The 27,759-nt window shown below is 37.7% G+C and overlaps 1 protein-coding gene across 1 annotated transcript; it reads left to right on the forward strand.

Annotated features, from left to right (window-relative positions):
• The first annotated feature begins 190 nt into the window (after nucleotides 1-190).
• FAM49A (family with sequence similarity 49 member A) lies at nucleotides 191-24,558 on the forward strand. Its single transcript, XM_015816356.1, has 11 exons — nucleotides 191-259; nucleotides 4,772-4,852; nucleotides 11,663-11,784; nucleotides 13,255-13,360; nucleotides 14,934-15,070; nucleotides 15,167-15,244; nucleotides 16,882-16,998; nucleotides 17,099-17,178; nucleotides 21,245-21,371; nucleotides 23,111-23,181; nucleotides 24,230-24,558. Exons 2-11 carry the CDS (start codon nucleotides 4,783-4,785, stop codon nucleotides 24,291-24,293), a joined length of 972 nt encoding a protein of 323 aa, XP_015671842.1. The 5' UTR covers nucleotides 191-259; nucleotides 4,772-4,782; the 3' UTR covers nucleotides 24,294-24,558.
• The last annotated feature ends 3,201 nt before the right edge of the window (nucleotides 24,559-27,759 follow it).

Consider the following 27,759-nt stretch of genomic DNA (forward strand, 5'->3'; position numbering starts at 1 on the left):
TGCTTTTATTTTCTTGTAGGGAAAAAAAGGATGGAGAGCCCTGTATTTGTAATAACTATTATACCACAATAACATCACAATTTGTAACCAATAGCTGCTGAATTTCATTCTTTGGATTTTATTGCAGATATACTAAGGATGGACTATATTTAGCTGTGATGGATTTGTTCATCAACACAACTCATCCCTTGCTCGGGATTCCCCCTTCTTGGTCTATTTAATTCCACATTCCATTTGCTCGCAGACCACTTTATCTCAGGTGAATTCCAAAACTTCATGACCTGTTCCTAGTAAATAGTAATCAGACATCAGGGGCGTTGGTTGTTCTGTTGTCACCCACAGGCAGACATCCAGATGGAGCATGACAGTGTAATTCTGAAATAGTATCTGCGTAATGTGTCATACTTGTAGGCAATTGGATTAGATCAGACATGTCGAACACAAGGCCCAAGGGACTGCCCTGGAGGTGATGAGGAACCGGCTCCCGCTGCCCCGGCCCATTCCATCCCAGCCATCCACCACCACCCCGGCATGCACATACGAGGCAGTGAGCGCGCAGGGCCCTAATGGTGTCTGGCTGCAGTCTGCAGGCTCCATAGCCCGCTGCAACCACCAGGCTGACCCTCCAAGCAGCAGGCGCAGCGGCAGCACCCACAGCAGGAGGAAGCAGAGGCGCAGGGCAGTGGGAGGCACGTAATCTGGCCTGCCGGATGTGCTTGCTCCATCCCACATTCTGTCTTTGCGGCCACAATGGCTGGGGTGGGGCAGATGACCATACGGCTGCCCGACACATCCGGTGGGCCGAATCGTGTGCCTGCCACCCTGTGCCTCTGCCTCTGGCCCTCCAAGCAGCAGGAATTGAGAATTAGTTTCATTAGTTAGGATGTGGAATTGTGCATGTGGTGGGAATAATGGTTGATTTGTAAAAGTGAGGCAAAATTGTTTTAGAAGTAATTTATTTGTAAGTATACATATCGGTAATCCTCGACTTACTACAATTCATATAGTGAAATGTTCAAAGTTACACTGGCACTGGAAAAAATGACTTATGACTGTTTTTCACACTTACAACCATTGCAGCATCCCTGTGGTCACGTGATCAAAATCCGGATGCTTGGCAACTGGTTCATATTTATGACGGTTGCAATGTCCCGGGATCATGTAATCACCTTTTGCGACTTTCTGACAAGCAAAGTCAATAGGAAAACCAGATTTAGTTAACAACCAGGTTACTAACTTAACAAGTACAATGATTCATTTAATAACTGTGGCAAGAAAACTCATAAGATGGGGAAAAACTCACTTAAAACAAATGTCTCAGCAACATAAATTTTGGGCTCAATTATGGTCATAAGTCGAGGACTACCCATAGTTAGATTTGTATTCCGCTTTTTCTTAATAAGTAAAGAATGATGTCATTTTTTCCACTAACGTATTAAGGCACAAATGTTTTTTTCAATGGAATATACAACTTTTAGTGTAAGGCCACACAGACTTTAGTTGGTAGGCAAATGCCCTACTTTTCTGTAGTAGTTAGGCAGGCAGGGCAGACAAAAACTGGGATAGGGCAAGAACAAATATTTGTTCAATCTAAATGTAAGATTACATGAAAATGATTTAATCACTTTAAGATTAAACACTTATTTATTTCTTTTTGCCACATTAAAAAGTATAATTTTGGGATGGGTTGGAGGGCTGAATGGCTCCTTATAGAGTTCTAAATTTGTGCAGCCCAGTTCTTTCTTTCCTCTTATATAGGTAAGATTCCCATCATGAGGTAGTCTTATGATATTTCCTATTGCCATTGTAAAATATTTAAAACTTATTTCATTCATTTTCCTCCTTGGTACTTAATTCTCAATTGTAATTTTTCATTGAACTGAGTCATTTGAAAGCTCTCAATGATCTCCACTAGGGATTGTTTATATTTAATGAGATGGGGAATGTTTTTCTTGGAACCACCATAGCGTGAGAGTTCAACTTACCAAAATTAGCATAGACTTATTCAGTGCTTAATATCGTACCTGTTATTCAATGTATCGCCTATGAAAAATTAAGTATGCAAATTTTACTTACAGTAGGGATGAAACTCCAGGTGACAGGCCTGGAAAATTTAATTTAAAATAATTTACCCTTTTCAATTACTTAATTAATAATTTAAATGCTTCAAAGTATCCCTGAGTCAATAGCCGTGTTTTAATTTCCATCCATGTGTTACTTGTTAGTGTGCTAGTATAGAAGGCAGTTTAAATTACAAAGCATGCAGTTCGGAATACCGGTTATTGTAGGACACTGTTTTCACCTCCGAGTTACGAGCTTTCCTGAGGATCATGACTAACCATTTTAAGAGATAGGGTAGATTTTTGGAGTTACATTCTTGTGAATGTTTTCTTTTTGTCTGTTAATAGACAAATAACTAGGATTTTCCTCAATCCAGGCTAGGAAGCTATGGCTTTGCAAAAAGAATCCAGGACTTATCTTCAGAGAAAACTCAGGCTTATAATAGTGAAAGGAGGGGCATGAAATATTCAATTTTTTTAAACATTGAAGTAAAAAAAATCCACATTATTATTAATACAGTGATAATTCAATAAGAAAAAAGAATGCACACAGGTAATCCTCGACCTACAACAACAATTGTTTACTTAGCATGGCATTCTCTTTCAAGGATAAGCCAACCAGCGTTTGAGAGCCCATGTTTGCTCATGTTCCTCAGCAACTGGCATTCAGTACCTCTGATATTGGAGATAATCTAGTCAACATGACTAGCAATCTCGGGTAGCTTGTTTGTTTTTAATAAAGATGCTTTGAGATTAAATGTTTCTAAAGAATAACGCTAATGGTTTAGGACAAAAATACACTAGTGACTTCCTTTTTTTCATTGAGGTAAGTTGTACTTTTAAATTCAAGTTGGAAATGTGTGGTTCCTAATTGTACTACATTTGAAATCCATTTTAAGCATGATTCTTATGTTTTGTACAGTGCATGATATATAAAAGTGTTGCTGCATTCAGAGTTAAGTTTGTATAATCATATAGTTATAATTTAAAACTGTATTGCACCATATTGCAATACAGACTCCTTCCTTCCTTCCTTCCTTCCTTCCTTCCTTCCTTCCTTCCTTCCTTCCTTCCTTCCTTCCTTCCTTCCTTCCTTCCTTCCTTCCTTCCTTCCTTCCTTCCTTATTTGTTAATATATTGCATGCAAAATATTAATAATGGAAAAGATTTGACATGCCTGCTTTTAGAGTAAGACCAGTATATATCCAGGAATTTCTAACCCTTAGTATGTTTGAAAGTCATTGAAATGAGTAAATTTGTTTTGGATGGTTACATATTAAAATTAATTATACCAATAGCTTTGTTCAGATACTGAATTGTTCTGAATTCTTGCCCAGTATTGTTCAGAGATCTCAAAATAGAGAATTAGAGTGTATTTATCTATCTATACATAATATGAGAATTAGTATTATATTACTTCTGAGTCATTGGGTTTTTTTAAAACTGAAATCAGGTTCATTCAGTTTCTGTAAACAAAATAATAAAGTGTAAAACCAATTCGGGATAAGATCATTCTGTCAAATAAATCAATCAAAGTTTCTTAGACAGAACTAATTTTACCACACTGCTAAATGTAACAAGGCAAGCCGCTTATGACCTGACAATGGCCCATTCTCTTTATCTAATTGTAATTAAATAGTAATTCTTTACATTCAATAGTAATTCTTCAATAGTAATATTCAATAGTAATTCTTAAAGAAAACCTGTCAGATCTTGTTTGCAGAATAGAAAAATGATTAAGAAATAAACAAGTCCTGTAATTCAAATTATGTTTAGCTATATTTTGTATGCGTACAAGAGCTCAGGGATTTTTTAATGTTTATCATAAATATATTGAGTTTCTGTCCAGTGGTGTCTGTCTCCCAAAGAAATTGATTGGCTTCTATATGAAACTTCCAGCATGCTTCCTGAAATTTGCTCTGGAACAATGGATGAATCACAGAAAAGAAAACAAAAAGAGAAAAGGATGTCCTTTTTCAGAACCTTATATTAAATTAATAGTTTTAAAATGAGGATGCATTCAAAGATTGAACGTTCGCTTTTGTTAAAGCAATCAAAACCTACAAAATGCTGCTCGTCCAAATACAGGTAGTCCTCGTTTTACAATCACAACCGAGCCATAAATTTCTATTGCTAAGTGAGACATTTGTTAAGTGAATTTTTGTCCCATTTTACCAATTTTCTCGCCACAATTGTTAAGTGAATCACTGCAGTTGTTAAATTAGTAACACAGTTGTTAAGTGAATCCGGCTTCCCCATTGACTTTGCTTGTCAAGGCCTCAAAAGGGGATGATATGACCCAGCCATCATAAATATGAGTCAGTTGCCAAGCATCCAAATTTTGATCACATGACCATAGGGATGCCCCACCGGTTGTAAGTGTGAAAAACAATGCCATTGTAACTGGTCACTAAGCAAACTGTTTTAACTCGAGGACTGCCTGTATACAAGGAAAGAATGTGCACACCACTGGAAATTGTGCCTTCATTCCATGTTTCTCTCAGTCATGAAGTATGGTTTCTGAATATATTTTTCATATTTGGTCAATATTCCCAATATGTATATTGTAGCATTGATTGTTAATTACTTTGGTTAAACAGTCTGAATGTTCCTGTTTCAGTTTGAACTAGCAGTGCATGCCAAGCCCTTAATTTTTTCTCAGCTTCTGCTTTTGCATATATAACTCTTTATGATTTTGTTGCATTCACTAGGTTTCGCTGGTATGGGTAATCTTCTTAAAGTCCTTACCAGAGAAATTGAAAACTACCCACATTTTTTCCTGGATTTTGAAAGTAAGTTCAAAGCTTGGAGCGTTGTTTTCCCTGACCTAGGAATGTTTAAGCTTCATTTGCCTTGACAGATAAACATGTTCAAGCAGTACAATAGAGATAACAGTGTTTTCAAGTTTTGTTCCTGGTTACCTATTCTGTTCCTTTTCTATTTTTCAGAAACCAAATGGGAAATCTTTTAAAAGTTCTCACTTGTACAGACTTTGATCAAGGCCCCTTTTTTTTCCTAGACTTTGAAAGTGAGCAAAGTTTGGCCTGCGTTATTTTTGGAGGTTTTTTTTTTAAACCTTAAAAAGCCTAATAAATAGCATATATATTAATCTACCATGCAAGTACTCTAGCTCACGCCACTTGGAGTTCTCCTCTTTCATTCTGAAAAGTCATCGTTCAGTTCATCCAAAATCCCGATAATAATTGCTTGTGATCATGAGCATGAGCTAAAAGAACTTGGCTCAGGGGTTTACTTTGTGACAGATTCTGATTAGTTCAGCAGCCTGCATTTTGAAAATGGTTCAAAACATGGATGAAGACCACAGCCTGTATAGAAAGAGGATTTAGTGCTTCTTGGTTCACAGATGAAATTTTTGACACTGTGTCGTATCTTTACCAAAAAAGAAAAAAAAGAGCCTCAAAATCACCAGTCTATCCTAAACTGATCATTATAAGTGGCTTGTGCTATATTCAAAATAAACTTGCAAGTAAATTAATTTGTTTCTTGTGCTATTGGTGTGTCTAAAAGCACATTACTAAACCTCTATGGTATATTATTTCAAAACCTGAATAGTATATGAAAGGAAACAGGCAAATTCAAAGGGTCTAATATAACTAAATCAGGGGTAGTCAACCTTGGCTCTTTTATGACTCGTGGACTTCAATTCCCAGAATTCCTGAGCCAGCTTAGCTGGCTCAGGAATTCTGGAAGTTGAAGTCCACGAGTCATAAAAGAGCCAAGGTTGACTACCCCTGAACTAAATGTAAGCAACCAAAATCCTGGCTAATGCTTCTCTATTTTGTCAATCTAATATTGCCAATCGAGGGAGTTTGTTTAGGCTGGAATAGAATATATATATATATATATATATTGAATTGATTAAAACTAATTAAATTAATTGTCTATAAAATAAGATATTCGTTTACAAAAATAGTGGATACCCATCTGTATGTAGGATTTTTCTCGCACACACATATAAATAAGTCTTAACTTATCCCAGTATACATGCATGTGCATATGCCTCCACACATGTACACTCCTCTTTCCCCTTTCAGCAGAAACAGCAATGAAAAAAAGTAGGGGAAGATGGGATTCCAATTTCACTGGGAAGAAAAGAAAAGGGGAGAAAGAGAGGTAAAGAGGTAACTGTATGTAGAAGCAAAAGAAAGCCCTATTAAGTATTATAAGTTACCTCTGCCAGACAACAGCTTCACTTCAGGCAAATCTTCATGAGCATCATGTTTTTGTTCATTCTTTTTTTCCCCCAGTAGCTCTTTCCGTTCTTATCAGTGAATATAAGACAATCATTTCCCCATTCACACATAATAATTATAATTTATTAATTATTTAAATGTACTAATTTATTACATTTGTACAGATAGTCCTCGACTTACAAACCTTAGTTTAGTGACTATTCAAAGTTAAAAATGGCACTGAAAAAAAGGGGACTTGCAATTGGTCCTTACACTGATGACCGTCGCAACATCCCCATGATCAAAATTTGGGCAGTCGGCAACCAGCCTGTATTTCTGATGATTACAGCGTCCCAGGGTCCCGGGATAATTGCAAGCTACAAATGGCAAGATTACCAGACTTGCAGTCTTCCCAAGCAAAGTCAGTAAGGGGAAGCTGGATTCATTTAACAACCACCTGGTTCACTTAAGACAGGGGGTAGGCAATCTTGGCTCTTTTATGACTCGTGGACTTCGACTGCCAGAATTCCTGAGCCAGCATGGTCATAAAAGAGCCAAGGTTGCCTACCTCTGACTTAAGAATTGCCATGATTCGCTTAGCAACCGTGGCAAAAAAAAAAAAAGGTTGCAAAATCAGGCACGACCCACTTAACAGCGTATCTTGCATAGCAATGAAAAATTCTGATCCAAATTGTGGTCGTAAGTCAAGGATTACCTGTATGCTGCCTGATTGTCAGGAACTCTAAATTACACAGAGGGGGAGGGAATCTTCCTTTCTGCTAAACTATAACAATTATCGATGAAAATTCTTAATGCCTAATTGATTACTATTAGGAGGGAATTCCATTGTTTGCATGGAAATCTGTTGAGGACCACATGTAGACTAAGGGCAGCCCATATGAGAATCTCTATTATCAGTATAAATAAAATAAAATATACCAATTGAACAAATCCTTGACTATATTTCCTGTAGCTTTGTATCAAAGCAGGTGAAATAATATACTTTTACACATTCATTTTTTTTACCACACCTTGCAGTGTACTACAGCTTGCCGTTTGCATGTAGCTTGAGTTTTCTCTTGAAAGGGATCGACTACTGCACTAAATCCCTTTTATCCACTCAGTTGCATTCTATCTGTGTGTGCTATTTAATACCTTATTTTTAAAACAATAAGACAAGTGTATGTTGCCTCTCAATACAAGAAGTTATATTTCATAATAAGAATTTGATTGGAAGTTCTGCTGAGGGGTATTTTATCACTTTTAGGCCTCATAGGAACTTCCTTTTCAATGCAATCAATAATTTATTTAAGCTTGAATTTTCTCAAGAGTCCTGAACATTATTTACACGAGTACTTGTATGAAATGCAGAGATTCTGGTTTTTAAATTCATAGTCAAAATTAATATCCGTGCTACATTAAACTTTCAAATCTGCTGCTTCGTATAATGTATTTCTATTATCAGATAACGTTACAAAATTAAAGAAGCAAATCATACCAGAGTCACAGAATAGTACATGATATGCAGTGATCTTTCAAAAAAAAAAAATATTAAAAAGGAAAGCTAAAATAAATATATTTTTTTTGGTGAAGAACATTGGTATTATATTTTATATCACAGAAAATCTATTTCTGTGCAACTAATATAAAGGTTATTTATATTCTCTTATTATCACGGTTTTAAAAGAGATTGCACTGATACATTTCCCTAAAGCGTGACAGTGCTTATATAATAGTACAACTCAGAAATGAGAAACTGATGACTGACAGATGTTGTTGGATTTCTAATACCATCAGCCCAGCAATCAGGGAAATTAGAAGCTATCTACCAACATGTGACTGGCTTCACATTGTGTCTTCTATAAAACATTTCAAAACTGATATTATAGTTGAAATGACAGACAGGAACTATTGTATGTTACTGTTTCCATTTGAAATTTAGCAAATTATAACACAGTGCATAGCCAGACCCTATGCAGTTAAAGATGCTGAGCTTGTCAGCTGGAGAGCTAACAGCCTGCGTTCAAAACCCAAACACTGTGCAATGGGGTGAGCTCCCGTTCCTTGCCCCAGCTCTTGCCCGCCTAGCAATTAGAAACCATGCAAATGCTTCCCCCTTTGGTGGGAAGGTAACAGCGTTCCATGCCCCTTTGATATACATCATCCAGGCCACATGACCACAGAAAATATTTGTGGACAGTGCTGGTTCCCTCAACCAAGAAATGGAGATGAGCACCATGCCCTAGATAGTCAGACATGACTGAACAGGGAAAACTTTACAGAGTCTTCACTATGAAATTAAGAAGAAAAAGAACTGTACATATGTTTTATGACAGAAGTTGACATCCAAAATAGCATGAGTCAATATGCAAGAACATAGTACAGTTCTCCAAATTGTATAATATTATACCATTGTAATATAGCAATAGCACTTAGACTTATATACTGCTTCATAGTCTTAGAATCTTAGAATAGAATAGGAGCTGGAAGGGACCTTGGAGGTCTTCTAGTCTGGCCCCCTGCTCGAGCAGGAGGACCTATACCATCTCAGACAAGTGACTGTCTAGCCCAGGGGTAGGCAACCTTGGCTCTTTTATGACTCGTGGACTTCAACTCCCAGAATTCCTGAGCCAGCTTGGCTCAGCTTGGAAACCTCTCCCTTTTCCCTCAGCGTGGCTGGCTCAGGAATTCTGGGAGTTGAAGTCCACGAGTCATAAAAGAGCCAAGGTTGCCTATCCCTGGTCTAGCCTCTTCTTAAAAATCTCCAGTGATGGAGCGCCCACGATTTCTGAAGGCAAGCTGTTTCACTGGTTAATTGTCCTCATTGTTAGGAAGCTTTAGTGCTTTACAGCCCTCTCTAAGTGGTTTACAGAGTCAGCCTGTTGCCCCCAACAATCTGGGTCCTCATTTTACCGACCTCGGAAGGATGGAAGGCTGAGTCCACCTTGAGCCGGTGAGAATTGAACTGCCAAACTGCTGGCAGCTGGAAGTCAGCAAAAGTAGCCTGCAGTTCTGCATTCTAACCACTGCGCCACCTCGGCTCATACCATATTAAGAAATTCATATTACTTATGAATTTGAAGTGATTAGTTATGAAAGTGGCTTCTCCACATCATAATTTCCCAGTCCATAGAAAACTGTATGAAAAATACTGAATATATATCCGTGATATTTCAGATATGAGGCATGTGAATTTTACTATGAAAAGGATTTGAACTTTGCATCTATGTTTATTGAGCTTATATTAAAGGCTTGTCAGATTTCATGGATAAAAGAGGATTGCTAATAAAAATACAATTCTGGGTCTGCTTCTAAAAGTTGGGGATAGGGACCTTACTTTCTATAATGGCTGAGTCAAACCTTTCCAGAAACAATGGAAAGGTTTTATACCCATTCTAGCCATTATCCACAGTGCCTCACTTGATTTGTCATATCGGAATGAGCAGAAGAGGTTAAAGTGATAAATGCAAAATCTTAGTTCAGTTTATATCCTCCAGATTTATTTATTACACATATAACCATTCATCTACCCAAAGGAACTGTGGGTGATGAAGACGTACAAGATTTGACTTTTTTTTTCTCATAAAGTTTTTTTCCTTTGCACCTTGAGTGTATTTAACTGCAGCCAATATTGTTAAAAGTATTTATTTTTAGACATTGTTCCTACCTAATTAATAACTTGCACAGTGCATTCTGAACTTTTGCAGCAAGCATTTCTCTCATAAGATGTGTACTATTAGATTTCACAACTGCACTTTAATTTTAATTTAATGCACATGATGCAGGAGGAAATTGATTCTTTGGAAATGCTTCCTACAATTCTCAGAGTAGTCTCTTAAGACTTGTTAAATAAATACATGCTACTGCTGGATGAGGCAACACTGGGTGAACAGAAAACTAATTATTATGCTCAGTCAACAGGCACATGCAGACAGTGTGGTCTCTTCCGTTAGAAGATGATTACATGAAGGATGGGAGGAGAGTTTTCTTTCCAGATGATCTGTGCAGAATTCAGGATATTTTTTTTTATAGTGGAACCAATCCCAAAGATTGCCTTTCCTGGATCTGGATGAATTGATTCTGTGTTTATCTACACCTTCATCTGGTGATATATTTAGTTTCTAAAAATAGTAATCCACATATCCAGTTTTATATGGCCAATGATGAACTACTCCTTCAGGGAGTATAGTTATGACTTCCGGAGGGACTTCTGGAGAACCTCAATGTGCATTGTGGAGCCTTTATCTAGACAAACCCATCTTCCATCCTATGATTTAGAACATTCTATGGATAGAGAAGGCTTCCCTTCACTACCGTCACTCACCACAAGAAGGGTGGACAGAGTCACACTCCCTCTCTTTGCATCCAGGGATTAGAGCTGCTTTTTCCCCAGTTCTTCTGACTGAGATGACTTTAATATGGTCCCTTTCTTTCTCTCTTTCAGTTGGTTACCATCTCAGTACCAATTAATCTGTGCTTTACATCAGTTGTATTTTAGTAGTACTCTGATCTAAGACCATAATAAAGCTTTCATTTATTTAGTCTCACTATAGCAAGACAAACAACCCAACAAGTTTATTATAAAGATTTGTGCCTACAGAAATGTTTTTGGTTCAGATTGTACTGGGGTTAGCACCTGGATTCTTCATAAAGACTTATTCCCAGCACTGCTGTCATTCCTATAATATTTTCAGAAAAGAAAACGATACACAGCATGTCACATATCAAGCAAATGCCTGGTTTAAATTAAATATTGAGGGAGACGAGGCTTCTAGGTATTATTGCCAATCTCCTGAAAATGCCACTGTTGTGGGTGGACTTTTGGAGCCCCAAAAGAAATTGCTAGTTTTTAATTCTTTAAAAAAAAAGATTATTCTACCAGATATTCTTAATTTAATAATTTTCTTCTAAATCTGATGCTATGGGGCTACTGAATGCATTTTATGTTAAACAAGTAGAAATAAAAAAGAGTAAATAATGGACAGGACACAACACTGGACTATTATTTAGACTGGAAACCGGGAGAACTTTTACTCGCTGAATATCTGTCACATTCCTGGAGATGCATATAAAGCTACATTAAAAAATTAAAAGTTCATCTTCCCTACCTAGGCTGATTTTAGTCCAGGGGTGCCTTTGATGTCAAGTTTGGTTAATCAATTACAATTTTAAAAATTGCAAATAGTTCTTCCTATTAGTATGTATGAGTGACAAGAAGCCCTAATTATAATCCTGGTTATGATTTAATAAAATGGATCTAAAAATGGATAGTCACCAGAACTATATGAAAGTAGTAAACTATGAATCAACTAAACAATGAATTTTAGTTGACAGTACTTATGCTTCATATGATTGTCCTGATTACAGACATCCACTTTTTGCAATACTTGCTTTTTATGTTTTGTCTAGATGCTCAGCCAACTGATGGAGAAAGGGAAATATGGAACCAAGTCAACGCTGTTTTACAGGACTCAGAAAGTATGCTTTCAGACCTGCAGTCTTACAAAGGAGCTGGACAAGAGATTAGAGATGTGCGTTCAATTATACTATAGGAAAACAATATATTCTGAAGAAGGAAATTAAACACAAGTGTGTGATTTATGTAATTTTTTTTGTATTGAAACAATGCAGCCAGGATTTCTTGGAATATAATATGCAAAACTGAAAATTTAAAACTAAGAGCTACTGTATTCACATTTTAAGAGACATTTGCAGAGATCTCCTTTTGGGAAATAAAAAAAAACCTCTATCACTGCAGCCAATTATTGTGTGAAATTATCAAAATGATAATCTAATTTAAACTTAAGAGTGTTGAGCTTTGCTATTCTTAATTAAAAACTAGTAGTTCAATCTGTGGGTAGGTACAGATGTATAGATTTGCATCAGATAAGACTTTGTTCCTAAGGTTATTATTTGTTATTAACCTTGATAATAATGGGACCTGAGTAGTGAATATTGGCCAAAAGGTTTCTAGCATAATTGCCAGATCAACAATTGATCTGTGTTTCTTGGATGAGAATCAAAACATCTTCAAGCAAAACGAAGAAAGTCCAGTTGTCTTTTGAAAAAGCACCTTTGGGACAACCATGACCTGGATGACTGAGAGTCTCCATAGATATGGAGGAGGGTAATAAATCAGACTCTTATTCCCCTGACTCTAAACAGGCGTTGTTTAAATTTTTATTTTATTTATGCAAAGAACTAGAGCAGTGGTTCTCAACCTTTTTAATGCCGCGACCCCAACCGGTCGTAAGTCGAGGACTAAACCGGTCGTAAGTCGAGGACTAAACTGGTCGTAAGTCGAGGACTACCCAACCGGTCGTAAGTCGAGGACTTTCCCTGACCGGGAGCGCCGCGCATGCGTGGTTCCACCCCCTGCGCCGGCCGGTGCGTAGCTGGCAAGTGGCAGAGATGGAGCAGACCGACCACCAGCTGGCCCAGCCCAAGGGCCATGGCACCTGCCGGAAAAGGGGAAAAAAATGGACAGCCTTGCTTGGCGACCCCCGTGAAATGGTTGATCGACCCCAAATGGGGTCCCGACCCACAGGTTGAGAACCACTGAACTAGAGAGAGGGGAGAAAGAGAAAAGATATTTAAAAAGTAAGAAATCTGTCAGAATTAAGATCTTTCGGTAAAATATTGTACATCCTAATAAATCAGTGTACATATGTATGTATGCATATATACATGTTCTGTTGAAGGATACCCCCACTCTCTCCCCACCCCAACAAATTTCCTCTCGTCCATCCAATAAATTCCTGAAATAGGGCAAACTACCCTTGCCAAAAGTTGGAAGAGATTTCTTGTCAAAAGCTTCTGGGATTAAAAAAAAAGAAAGAAAGGGGACACACACAAAATTCTTTGAGAGAAAGACAAATACCATACTGTATTAGAATTACCTTTCATTCTGACTGTTCATTCGTTTATGTGCATGGGGAGGACAGGATGGGCATTGTGACATTAAATAAATGAAGTTTTTCAAAGTTATTACTGTTTTCCAGGCAATACAAAACCCGAATGATATTCAACTGCAGGAAAGAGCATGGAATTCAGTATGCCCTCTGGTTGTGAGGTTAAAGCGGTTCTATGAATTTTCTCTCAGACTAGGTGAGGTTCTGTCTTTTATGCTCTCAAGAACTGGCAAGCTCATGAACTTTTGTGAACATTATTGGACATTTTCCACTGTCCTGCTACATTTTTCCCCCTTAGATGCAGGCATCTCTGAACATTGTGTGCATGAATTTTTAGAAGAATGCAGTTAGAGCAGCGTTAGATAACTTGGAGGCTGACAAAAGTTAAGCTTCTTGTTGTTGTTTTTTAGCTGCTGGAATTGCAAGGATAGAATGACAATATCATACAAGGTGGTCTGAATTTTTCAAGTTTGAAATGTAGTTTTTATTGGGTTTTAGAAAAGGGAAAATTCTGCTCTTTTTATAAAGTGGACAATTTACTTGGTTTTGTTTGTTGTCAAAAAATTATTACTTGTCAGTTTGTTACCAGACTTTAGAAGCAGAACTTTTGAGGAACATGAAAACTTTAAAAAGGTTTCTTTAAAAAAAAAAAAGCTTGTGTATTGCAGGCTGCCAATTATTTATACCTATTAAAAAGTCCAGAAAGATAAAACATGCAAAAGAAGAGCCATGTTGATTTGCTGCAACAAAAACCTAAGAAGTACAATTGTGGTACTTGAAGACTAATGAATAGTATAGCATTAGCTTTCTAAATTCTACTCCATCAGATCAATTAGTTGTGGACTGGCCATAATCAATGTCATTTCTATAGACAGGCATTGACTTACAGCCATTCATTTAACAATGGTTCAAAGTTACATCAGCCTTGGAAAAAGTGATTTATGATCTGTCCTTGCATGTATGACTGTGCACCATCCCTGTGGTCATGTGATTGCAATTTGGGCGTATGGCAGCCAGCTCACATTTGTGACTAATTGCAGCATTTTGCAGTCACATGATTGCAATTTGTAACTTCCCCAGCCATGTTTTTAACAAAGAATTCAATTGCGGAAGCTGGATTCGCTTAATGACCACATGATTCATTTAATAGCCGTGGTGACTTGTTTAATAACTATAGTAAAATGATCATAAAATTGAGTCTGGTCATGTGGTGAGTTGCATTATGACTGTGCTGACTTAACGACAGAAATTCCGGTCCCAATTGTGGTTATTAAGTCAATAATAAGACTACCTATATCAAATTCAGGCAGGAAGAATGCTAATATATACTTTTTCCATCTGTCTGAATAGCAGTCCCATGTAATTATGCCAAGGGTCTTTTTTCCTCTCTTTCCCTTCCCCTACCCCAGACCCTGTTAATGGTTGAATTCACAACAAGCATCAGCTTCCAGATTTGATCTAAGAGTTGGGTTGAAACCTTGCACTGTGCTGCTATAAGACTCCATATGCCTTACTGAACAGAAAAATGGTGAATAGTGAAAAGTAAAGATTAAAGCTTATCATTTCCTCTAACAGTTTTGTAATATATTTCTGTAAATTGCAAATTATTTCACATTTAAAGTGTTTTGCTGTTTCCCCTCCAAGTGGTCTTCAATTATGCAATTGAACATTTTTGGAGTGTTTAAGTGATCACTTTGCTAAAGCAGCAGGAAGATTCCTTTAAAAAAAAAAAAGAAACAAAACTGAATATTTTGGATTTTTTTTTTCAGAAAAAGCATTACAGAGCTTATTAGAATCCTTGACTTGTCCACCCTACACGCCAACTCAACACTTAGAGCGAGAGCAAGCCCTAGCAAAGCAGTTTGCAGAGATCTTGCATTTTACTCTCCGCTTTGATGAACTTAAGGTTAGTAAGGAGAAAGCAATACTTAGCCAATGCAGACTATTTTAACTGTCAGTTTTCAGTAAGAACATTGAAGTTAATCTCCTTTTGTTCTTTCAGATGAGAAACCCAGCAATTCAAAATGACTTTAGCTATTATAGAAGGACATTAAGTCGCAACAGAATAAACAACATGCATGTGAGTAAAATGTTTCTTTCCAGAATTGGGGATTTCATTTATGAGACAATTAGTAACAACAATAGGAAATTACTTCATACTAAGTTAGACAATAAACGGCAACCTGTGGCTCCGGAGCCGCATGCGGCTCTTTGAGCCTTCCCCTGCAGCTCCCATCTCCTCTGCCATTTGCAGAGAGAGACAGAGAGAGGCACTTGCCTTCCCTTCTCTCTCTCTGTCTCTGTCTCTGTCTCTCTCTCTCTCTCTGTGTGTGTGTAAAAAAGAGAGTGGCCTCACCCTGTTCGACGAGCCGACAAGCTTACTGGGCGGGGCTCCTGCCTTAGCTGCGCCTCTGCAGGAAACAGGAAGCAGGAAGGGCAGGAGAGAGCTAGCTAGCCCAGCTATGCTGACTCAGGAATTCTGGGAGTTGAAGTCCACGAGTCATAAAAGAGCCAAGGTTGCCTACCCCTGAGCTTGTTGGAGAACAGCTTGAAGCCAGCTTGCCAGGTGAGCAGAAGATCGGAGAGAGGGGGAGAGAGAGAGAGAGAGAGAGTGGGGGAAGAGGACTGGCAGACTAAGGGCAGAAGGAGAGAGGGAGGGAGGGAGAGAGAGACAGAGACAGAGAGAGAGACCTTTTTGATATCTAAAATGAAGATAACACTGCATATATCCTTTTTTACCTTTATATATACCTTTTAACCTTTTTTACCTTTATATATACATACCTATAATAAAGGTAAAAAAGGATATATGCAGTGTTATCTTCATTTTAGATATCAGAAGGGTTTTGCGGCTCCCAGTGTTTTGTTTTCGGTGGGAAATGGGTCCAAGTGGCTCTTTGAGTGTTTTGGGTTGCCTACCCCTGATCTAAACCAACCAGGTTATACTACTATACTACCTTTTCTCCCTGCCACATTCATTCAAGTGTAATTTTTGTAGTTATGCTAAAGGCCGATTTCAGTTACATTTATGTAGGTTAAATTGTAGAGTCTTCTTTTTGCCTTTGTTTAAAAGTGTTATAGCATGGGACACTTTTGAAAAAAAGATGCAGCTGACATCATCAGGAGATAATATTTTTGGATGGCATGCTTATCACTTTATAAATATGTTGTGCTTTTTAAAATCATGAAATGTTTTTCTTTGCATGGTGTCAATCATTTTTTACATTTTGAGATTCTTTGTTCCTTTTAATCCTTTGTTTTTTTTGATCCTTTGTTCACAAGGATCAAAACACATCCAACATCCTTCTGTGTATTGATGCAATGGGGATGGGTGTTTTTTTCTGAATGCTAAACTAGATAATCTGATTGGTATGTTAATAGTTACCATACATGTTCATAACAATGAAAAATAGTAATGGTATTTTAAGTTTTTCTTTAAACACAAAACTTTCCTAGTGTTATACAATGCTTTTGAAAATCCCCTCAGAAGCTATTTCCATAAAGGAGGAATAGTGTTTTAAAAACCAGAATTCCAGCTTTCCTTAGGACACAAAGATTGCATAATTTTAGAGTCTTGGTTACAAGACTTGGAACATGTTAAGACTTTGAATATGAGCTGGAACTTCTCATATATTTCTGTATAGCAATAAGGGGGAAATCGCTTTTCTAAAAGAGCAAAAAGAAAATAACACTAATCTTCTCTCATGTTTTAAACAGCTTGACATTGAGAGTGAAGTGAACAATGAGATGGCTAACAGAATGTCACTGTTCTACGCAGAAGCTACACCGGTTCTGAAAACGCTGAGTAATGCTACCACCCATTTTGTTGTAGAAGTGAGCAAAAGTTTTAATCCTTTCAGAAAGCTCAAAATCAAATCAGAAGTCTAGACTGACCTAACTGACCTCTTTTGTTGGCTTGTTTTAACTTTTGTAGAATAAAACGTTGCCAATTGAGAACACAACAGATTGTCTAAGTACGATGGCCAGTGTATGTAAAGTCATGCTGGAAACACCGTAAGTTATGAGCAATGGACTTATGTATCAATGTTGCTATAATAAGGAAATGATTAAAAAAGAAGTCAAGTTATCTTTTGCCAAGGTTCTGGCTTAGCAGTGAATGAGCAGCAATGCTCCAATAGCTCCCACTGACTCTTCCCTCAGAAGCAGCAGCATCAGTTAAGCAAGCCACTAATGATAGCTGCACCACAATCCAGATCTGAAAAGGAAAGGCGTTTGGAAGCACCTTTCGACACTACCTTAAACCAGATGCAGGTACAGGTAGTCCTTGACTTACAACAGTTCATTTAGTGACTCTTCACATTTATGACAGCACTGAAAAAAAAGTGAGTTATGACCATTTTTCACAGTTACGAGCTTTGTAGCATCGCCATGACCATATGATCATGGCAACTGGTTCATGCTTATGACCACTGCTGTCTCCCAAGGTCATGTGAACCCCTTTTGTGACCTTTGGACAAGCGAAGTCAAGGGGGAAGCCAGGCTCACTTAAACAACTGTGCTACTAACTTATTAACTGCAGTGATTCACTTTAACAACTGTGGCAAGAAAGGTCGTAAAATGGGGCAAAACTCACTTAACGTGTCTCACTTAACAACATAAATTTTGGGCTCAATTGTGGTTGTAAGTCGAGGACTATCTGTAGTCCTTGACTTATGACCATAATGCAGCCTGCCCATGGTGGGTGAAAGTCATGAGGGTCATAAAGCGGGTCATCACACGACCAGCATGATTTTATGATCTTTTTTGTGACGGTTGTTAAGTGAATCACCAGAGTTAGGTGAATCTGCAGCCGTTAAGCGAAATCCATTGATTGCTATTGGGGATTTCATCAAAAGCCAGACGTAAACTAAACTGGTTTTCAGCAAAAATGTCTTAACTCGCTGTCACATGACCAGGGGATGCTGCAAATGGCCTTAAATCTGGGTTGGTTGCAGAGCGCCTAAAATGTGGTCACAGAACCATGGGAACTTTGGAGTTGGGTCATAAGTACCTCCAACTGGTCCTTAAACAACCAGTTGTTAAGTCAAGGACTACTTGTAAAACTTTGATGGAGTCTGTACTGTGGCTAAGAAAATGCATAACCTTGTTAATGAGTTGTCCACGGGTGCTATATCTTTTCCTCACTCATCTCTTTTGTCTGTCAATCTTACCATCCATCATCTTTTCTCTGTCAAATATGAATCACCCCACAGCTCTAACACGCACTAGCTGTATGTGATGTATTTTGCAATCTGAACCACAGTGAAGTAAGACAAAGCACATCCTATCCAGGGGTGAGAAACGTCTGAGAGGCTGGGGGTGGTTTCATCATGTTTGAGGGGCTAAAAGTCATAGTGGTTTGGGCAGCTAGGCAAAGTGAGTAGGAATGAATCACACACAAAGGTAGGAGGGCTGTGATTTTTCTGGAGAGCTTGCATGACTGTTTCCTACCTGAAAACAAAGGATCTGATGATTTTCAGCAGTTGTGTTTTAGGAGACTCTGATGGCTTCAGAAAAGGAGTTTGAGGAGACATGCAGCCCTCAAATGTCTCAGGTTGCCTACTCCTTTCTGCGTTAAAAACCTCACAGTAGGAGCTGTCCATGGTTTTCTGTCAGAAGACTAAGCAGGAGCCATTGAAGTAATAATGTAGGCTAATATGCTGATCATTCATCTCGGACCCAGCACCTCTGTGAATTCTGGCTTGCTGTGTCACTTAGATGCAGCTTATGCATAAGGCTGCCCCTTGCAGACATGGCCTGTCTTTGAAATCCTCAATGCAGAACTAAACAGAAAATACATGACTTCATTGGCTGTATTTAGAGATAATCTGTGTACATCAGACATGTTTGGTAGTAACCTGAACATTTCTAATGTCTAGTTCTAGTTTGATCTCTTTTGGAGTTAAAGGACGAGTTATGCCAAGGTCTTTTTTTGTTCTCCTCTGGGAAATTCCTAGTCCATTGAACCTGTCATCACTTTACTTTTTTACTTTAAGTTGGTGAAATCCAGTCTCCTACAAACCGAATTCCATTTTTTTGGTGACTTTATGAACACAGCAGTGTAGTTTTCTTGGCCACCTTGTAGAAGTGGCTTGCTTTTGCCTTCCTCTGAGGTGGCCCTGGCAGTCTCCCATACAAGGAATAAGTAGGCCTGCCCCCTGTTAGTTTCTAAGTCCCAACAAGGTCAGACAGGGACTATCTGCGGCCGAGGCTATCATAACATAAGGAAAGCCCTGCTGAAAACAGATTAAAGGGCTGTGGGAACTTGCATTCTGTTCACATGGGTATATATGGGTAGTTCACCAAGTGGAATGTTTTCTTTCTTCTGTTTGCTTCCAATCAAATGATTTCCAAAGTTATATTGCTTCTGGCGCTGGTTCTAATAGACATGTCTTTATTTTGTATTTTATACGTTACTTTTCTGAGTGTGCTTTTTCTTGTCGGAAAACTTTAAAGCATTTAAAAAATATTTTTGAATATTGAAACAGGCAATGCTGTGTTATAAATTAATCCTTAAGTGAATTTTACTGGCTTGTTATCCTTATTTTTTTTTTAAAAAAAAAAGTCTCGATATTTAGTTGGGGAGAGTGGAAAATGATATGGCAGGATGAAAAGGTTAAAGATCTTTAAAACAGGTCACTTTCCACATGACTTATCCTTTTAGCCAATTGTGTATTTTTATAGTCTTTGATGTTTGAAGATTGGTCATTGTGTCAGGGAAACGCAGTGAACCTTGCTCCTATCATCCATGCTGAAAGGACTATATTTGGAAAATGCCAACAATTACTTTTCTTCTTCATCCAGCCACCTACCTATTCGTCCTTCCTTTGCCTCTACTTTTCAAATAGGTTTTAGTAGTAGAATTGTGTTTCAAGCAAAACTATTTTTAAACGGAATAGTATTAAAATATTTTTTCACAGGTGCTTCATTTTTATTGATCCAGTCATTTTAAAATTGCTGATGTGCAAGTTTCTTAAAATCATCATAAAATAGCAATTTTGTAGTCTAAAGAATTCAACATTAGAATTACACATTGCTACATCTTCCCTTCATTTTTCTGAAATATGAGTTTTCTATGCCAGGTTTTAATATAATTTCCTCAGAAAGTTCTGAATACCTAAGATAACTTTAAAAGATTTGTTTAATGTTAAAAGATACAAGTAAACCATCCTGGAGGTCAGTAGCATACCTTTTAGTCTTGTATCAGATGCCAAAAAAGAATAATTCCCTGCCCCTCACATAGATATTGCAACAAATGGCCAGTTTGCTATCTCTTCCTCATCCCTACCTCGCTTCAAACAACAAATCTGTTTCATAGTGTTCCTCTATATCCTCCCACCAGCTGAAGGTATCAGTTTTCTGTGAAGGTGTTACTTTTCCCACTGCTGGAAGAGCTTCCTGACTTATCGAAGCATATTAATGTTCTATTACACTGATTCTGCAACACCAAAGTGACAACAAGAGACTAATCCTCCTCCACAGCCCTCCATTTTAAATGTATCTGTGATTTCAGGATGCAGCACAATGCTCTAAAAGACAATGTTGTGTGAAGTAACTTTAGTAAATCAAGGGCAATGACATTTGTGTTTGTGCCTATGTGTATGCATCTGTAGGTTATCAATCCACTTGTATTTTTATTCGTGTCTTAGTCATTTTATGACTGAACCAAACACTCCCACTTCCTTTTAGCAGTAGAATCGGGATCAACAATGTGAAATAAATGTCCATTGGAAAGGAAACAAACCTTTGTGTTCATTCTGAGTTCTGTCTTCTTTGCTTTTCTCCCTCGCTCTTTATATATATATATAATATATGTATGTATGTATATATTTATGTATGTATGTAATGTATGTATGTATATGTATATGTATATATATATATATACACAAAGCCTTCTATTTTGCCAGTGACTGCTAGTGCTAATCTTTGCAGTCATTGATATTCTCTCTTGAATAATTCTTTCTACATGGCATTGAAAAAGCATTTTTAATTTGAAAGATGGAAATGAATTGAAATAATATTTATTTTAAAAATACTGACATTAATACCTTTTTTTTTTAAAAAAAATCTTATGTTTCAGAGAATATAGAAGTAGATTCACCAGTGAAGAAACCCTCATGTTCTGCATGAGAGTAATGGTTGGGGTAATTATTCTCTACGACCACGTTCATCCAGTGGGAGCTTTCTCAAAGGCTTCAAAAATAGATGTAAGAATAATGACTGGCAAAGTTTTCTTATTCCTAGCAAAAATTCACAGGTCTTGTGGAAAAAGGCAATTACGTTGGGTTCAGTGGTGGTTTAAAACATACCACATACCTGTATGGCAAAGAGAAAAATCTTTATACTGGGTATTTGCTCTTAAAAATACTTGATTAAAATCTCTACACTGACATATAGGATTGCAAGAATTTCAAAGCAGTTTACACAGGACTGAATAAAACACAATTAAATGTTGTGTTAACATACCAAGAAGGAGTAGAAAATCGGAAATTTCCTAGTATCCCATATCATGGGAAAATAATTTTCAATAATTTCCTGAAGACAATATGCATCTTATCCAAACGTTAACCTTTTAGATAATTAATTACTGAGTATAAAACTTCGTGCGATAATAAAATTAAAATAATAGCAAATAATAACATTTAAAGCAGCTGTAAAACCCAGCCAAGCCAAGCTGTACCAGAAATATGTTTAAATGGTTAAAAGGATTGCAGAACTAGTGCAGGGCCCCTTAGTGGCAATCTCTGTTCACAGATTTACAATTTAAAATGATGCATCTCAGAAAGAAATGGGGATAAAGAGGGGAAAAGTAAATTACCTGCCTCAGTTAAATGTCCTATGCTGCTTATAAAGTGGATTGGTCCATGAGACAGAGTTGATACCTTCAGGAAATATATGGTAGTTCTGCTCTTTTTCCTTGTAGAGCATTTGGCATCTGTATGCTTTTTGGGAATGGGAGGCAAGTTCTTAGTTCTTTCGGTAACTTCAGCAGCTAATAAAGATAATAGTTTGTCACTTGCTACAGTAGCAGCTGATGCTGCTTTTTCCTCTCCTCAGGGTGGAAGATCTCCCACCCTATCCCATAAGAGGAGCCATCAGTTACTGGAGCCCAAGGCTGTGCTATAAATTTAAGATTCAGTTTACCACCAGCATTTTGAAAAGAGTTTATCAAGGGGAGACGTGGGGGCAGGGGAGAAAATGAGCATTTCCCAGTGCGAGGTGTTCTGTGTCATACTTTTCTTTCTATGCTTCCGCCCAGTGGTGGGATTTAGCCAGTTCGCACCGGTTCTGCAGAACCGGTAGCTAGTTTTTTGTTGTCCAGGCCCAGAATGGACTTCCGGAAGCGGCCTCCACACAGAGAACCGGTTGTTCACGTATTTGAATCCCACCACTGCCTCCGTCCCCACCATTTTAACTCCTCAGAGCAATATTGAGAAGTTAAAGCAGTGGGTAAGCCCCCTATTGCAGGAGTTGAAGATATAAGAAGCCTGGAAGATAGTGAGGGTGGTGTTCCCTAGATAAAAGTATGGTTGAAATCACTTATGGAGTTTCAGAGCTCTGCTTAATAGCTCTAAACTGCTTATAAAACTATGTGAAGACTTTGAAGCATGGATTCAGGGAGATAATGTAATTATATTTATAAAAATTGTTATCATCTTGTTGGAAAACGTCTGAGATGCTTGGCATAATTGAAGCATAATTTGCTGAGAGAGGCCTATTTTACAAAGACTTGATTTGAAGGCAGCAAGGTTCTCTGGCTATGATGGGCAGAGCAAATTATTCCCTGTCTTTTCCTGCCACGTGAGACTGGCAGAGGTGGTGTTCTTTTGGGGGGAAAAATGAAAGGGAAATAAACCATTCTGACAGAATTCATTGCTTTCATTCCTTACCTTTTGCATGCACCCAAATTCAGACTTTTTTTCTTGCACATTTCTTTTTTTCACAGATGAAGGGTTGCATAAAGGTTTTAAGAGAACAGCCACCAGACACCGTTGAAGGGCTTTTGAATGCTCTCAGGTACCTCCTGGACCAACAATATTTTAGTTTTATGTGAATAATGCATGATTTTCCCTTTCCCTCAATGTACTAATTGCAAAACTGTAGCCCACAAAGGAATGAGTTCAGCCATCAGATTATTTTCTTCACTTGTGGCAGCTGCTAGAAAAGAGTTGCTTTTCTTTTTGTATGGGGAGGGGTAAGAGGAGGAGGAGGAGGAGAAAACAGAGAGGACTCAGTGAGGCCACTTTTCTTCTCCATCTTGAATTTGACTCTTACTTTCATGCACAGAAAGAATTGTTAGGATCAAAAATGTCAGCAGTTGCCCATACAGCTGTGGCCTTACTTCAACCAGGTTGCGCCTTCTTCCACTGTGAAAGGTGTAAATTAGCTGATGCTGAAGCCTATTCCACATGCATTCAGTTCTCCACCCCTCCAAAGGACAGGCACGAACTGGATACTGGCTCAGAACAGTTATTCATTACACAGGATCTCCAGGTTTTAAAACATCAGCTATGGAGGCCTACGGTTGACTAGTTAAGTAGATTGCAGGTTGCAAGGAAACGGGTCTCCTGAGAGAAACCTGGAAGGAGGAAAATGAGGACAAGGCTGAAGAAAAATGGGAAAATTCAATGAGCTTGGGGTATACAATATCCGCATGAGAGAAGCAATAGCACATGCTCATTTGTAATATACGTTTATAATAAAAGCAGCAGAAGCCACATTTCAATCCATGAATTTCTTAAGGTTACTCATTACGTGCTCATCTTACACATGCGATAGTAAAATGCAAGTATAACGATGGGTGATGCTATTATTTGTTTTGTACGTTTATAGTTGTTTCTATATTGACCAATTTTAATTCTGTGCCTTTTGGTATCAGTTACCAGTCATTCCCAAAATGGCCTTGGAGGAAAATATTATATAATTAAGGCCAAAAGCTGTACAGATTAAATCTGGGAGTCAGATCTATTGAGCAAAGTAGCACTTTTGTGAAGGGATGTGTAGAATTGTCTTTCCTCATGGACGTAATACCAGCCTTTTGATTTTTTTTCTTTGTCACTTTTAGGTTCACCACAAAACACCTGAATGATGAATCCACTTCAAAGCAAGTTCGAGCGATGCTTCAGTAATGCCCCCCTTTGAGAAATGGACTTTTAAATTATTTAGAGAAGGTGTTTGTTTACATAATTTAATAGTTTGTGGTGGTGTTAGTAAAGATGCATAATTTACATGATATAACAATTGATTTCTTCCTGTTGCTGCAGTGTGTGTGTGAATCGGTATCAATAACATGACTGACTTCGTAATGCACGACATCTGTTTATGTGCTTGTATTACCATTCAAAAAGTTTAAGAGGTACCTTTTAATTTGAATATATAAATAATGAAAGTGTCTACGTGCCTTTGTTTTTTGTTATGTTAGATGCTTATGTTTTGGGGAGAAGTGGGTGGGGTTTTTTTGTGGATGTATGCAGAGTAACTCTTTGGGATAATCTCTAAACAGTCATAGCTTTTGACTGTGCCTGTGAAGATCTTGGTGCAAACCCCACCCTCTCGGTCTCCATGTTCACTTAACTTTTGCAACACCAAGTGCATGTGTTATGTGGAGCAAGGCAGTTAGCCAGTTCTTTCTGAGACTGGTAGACTCATTTTTCTAACAAATTTATCAGGGTTTTCACCAAGGCCTGCACATGTATATACAATAATTTTGTTAAGTTTTTAAATTTATATGCATAATGCTTGCCTTGTGCCTTTAGGCAGATAAGTGAGCTATGAATTTTGGATGTAAACCAATGCCAGCCGAGTTTTGATGTACAACTCTCAGCTTATTAAGCCAAGATAGCATACGTGTAAGACTTGCGCCCTTGCATTCTCTCATTACATTATCTTCTCTTTTTTCATTGTGAACCACAATCAGTGCTTCAGGGATTAATTGGCCATAGTTTCTTCTTATGTCCAAACCTGGACATTTTCCTTCCTAATATCAGAGGAAGCCCCAATCTTAAAAAAGACTTCCAATTGGAGGAGAGAAGGAGCAGTGCAAGGACATATATGCAGCACAAGGCTTATGCATCTCTTGACTCATTAAGGCAAGATATATGTACATTCAAACCAGGCCAGAATGGAGAACTGTGCAGAAACCTAATGAGAGACAATGCTGTTGTATATAGTATTGCCTGCGTGTATGTATGCTTGTGACCATACCAACAGCAGCACTGAGTCGCTTTGTGGTATAAGGCACTTTTTGTTGCTTTCTTCTTCATACTTCTATCTTGAAAAATTGAAACATGACCTACCACAATGATTCCTTAACCACGAACAGCATCTTGGTATTAATATCTGTGCCATGTTTTATTTAGACCTTCCTTAAGGCCTAGTTCTTTGTATAACATCCAATAAACTCACTAGGAAAATGGGAGGGGGGGACTCTAAGAAGCTTTTATTTTTGACATCCGTTTTAAAGATGTATTTAATAGGTGTTTCACAACTCAAGCAACTTGAAATTGTAATTCAGTTATCTCTGTTAACTGTGTTGTGCATTCTAATGCTGAAAGTGAAGTGGCTCTCCTCCACTCTACTTACTATGAGCCACATAGTAAGATTTTTTTAATATAAAAAAGTAAATAATTTTATGTGTGGCATTGGAAGAGAACTTAGGTAGAAAGAGATTCTCTCATGAAACCTGGTTTGGTTGACTGCATGGCGTGATTAACTCTTAATATATCTATCTATTCCTAGGAACACAACTTGTAAAATTAAAATGTTTGCCTTTTCTGAGCAACTTCATATCTGATAGTTTGCTGATATTGCTGGAATTGTTATGATTGTTTCCTTTCACAGATTCTACCTATATATAATAGAAAGAAATACTTCTGAAAAATAAATGTGAGTTTACCCTCCGGGGGGGGGGGAGGGGGCAAATCATGCTATCTAAACAACAGTCAATAGTTTTTAATGACACTGCAGTTGCTGCCAATTTCCCTAGATAGTTTTATGTTACCCAACACTAGTGATTTGGGAATATAGCTCTTGGTAGTCACAGATTTCCTTAAGTTCAGATTGTATAACTCAAAACACTTGGCATAGCATTGTGTTGATTTTTGCATATTAATCAGGTTGAACTAGTTTAAATGTGGTGCTAGAATCTTCCTGGAACTACATTTGTTTTAATTCATATTGCAGTCCTTAGACAAGGAACTTTTTGCCTGTTCCTCTTTTGAGCGTTTTTTTTTAAAATGATGAGCTGCAGCTGTGAAATGCTCAGCTTGTAAGATTTCTCAGAAAACATGTTCACTTTGTACAGTATATAGAATATGGTATTCATATATTTAAATCAGTTGATTTAAATGTATGTCTAACTTTGACTAAATTTGTGCAGATTAGCTAAAATAAATATTTGTATGTTTGTAGAAACTTGGAACCCTCAAAAAAATTAGGAGATAAAAGGATCTAAATTGGAAACATCACTTTCTTGGTACAAATTTAGAAATCAGGAACAAGAGCAGTTCTGGCAATATTGGTTTGAGCTCATACGGTTATGCTACTTAGGGTGCCGGCCTTGTTGAAAGTTGTTTAAGACAGGTGGAAATTCTCTATTTTTATATCTCTTATTGAATTTAGAAGTTTATTGTGTAGATCTGAAATCCTTACCACTGCCACTTTGTGATGCAAATAACCGGGAGCATTTGTTGAGTTCAAAGCACAGAAGAGTTTATTATTGCTACCTATACATAAGAATCTAGTCAACTAATGGCCGAAGCTAAATTGGCACTAGACAATGGAATTCATGGGGGGAGGGGGAGCAGGAATTGGATCTCTTTTGGTAACAAAATGACTCCAAACTGATTACACATTTAACTCCGCCTTCTAGCTCAATCTGCTCTTCTCCAACATCTAGGCAAGCAATTCATGAATGAAGAATCTCAGAGTGTCAGCTTCAGATATTGCCAAACTACATCTTGCAGTAGGTTCAGCTAGCTTGGCCAAAGTAATGTCAAAAAAAATTATCTCATCACCACTCAGCTGGCTCTGAATGCACCCCGTTTTCCATCTACTCAATGCTAGGAGGAAAATAGACAATTGTAGCAGTGACTTGTTGAGCATATATAGTTTTTCTCCCCTTCCTCTTTGTGGAAGTTTGGATTTGACAGTTTTATCACAAAGTAATTTTATTAGATTTCAAAAATTCCTTGCACGTTTTATCACCGAGTATAGCTTGATGAAATATTTTCCTATTGTGCCATCAAGCTAATATATTGAAGTATTCATACAGAAATCAAACTAGATCAGTATGATTAAAATAAATTCAGTTATAAGTATAGCCTGATGCATTAAACAGAGGTATCCAACCTTGGCAACTTTTAAGACTTGTGGACTTCAAGTCCTGCATTAAACCAAACTGTTGCTTCTCACTACCTCTCTTTTTGATAATTGTTCATATACCCAAACATGTGCATAGCACACATGTGCTAGGCAGGGAGTTTTTATCCCTTTTCAGCCAGACTAGAATCAACTAGGAAATGAACTGGATACAGCTCTCCTGGCTGTTTATTGGATAGCAAAAAAAAAAAAAAATGCTTGCCAGGTCACTGCAGA

The sequence above is a fragment of the Protobothrops mucrosquamatus genome, unplaced genomic scaffold (assembly GCF_001527695.2).
Source record: "Protobothrops mucrosquamatus isolate PMUCROS unplaced genomic scaffold, P.Mucros_1.0 scaffold436, whole genome shotgun sequence".
NCBI lineage: Eukaryota > Metazoa > Chordata > Lepidosauria > Squamata > Viperidae > Protobothrops > Protobothrops mucrosquamatus.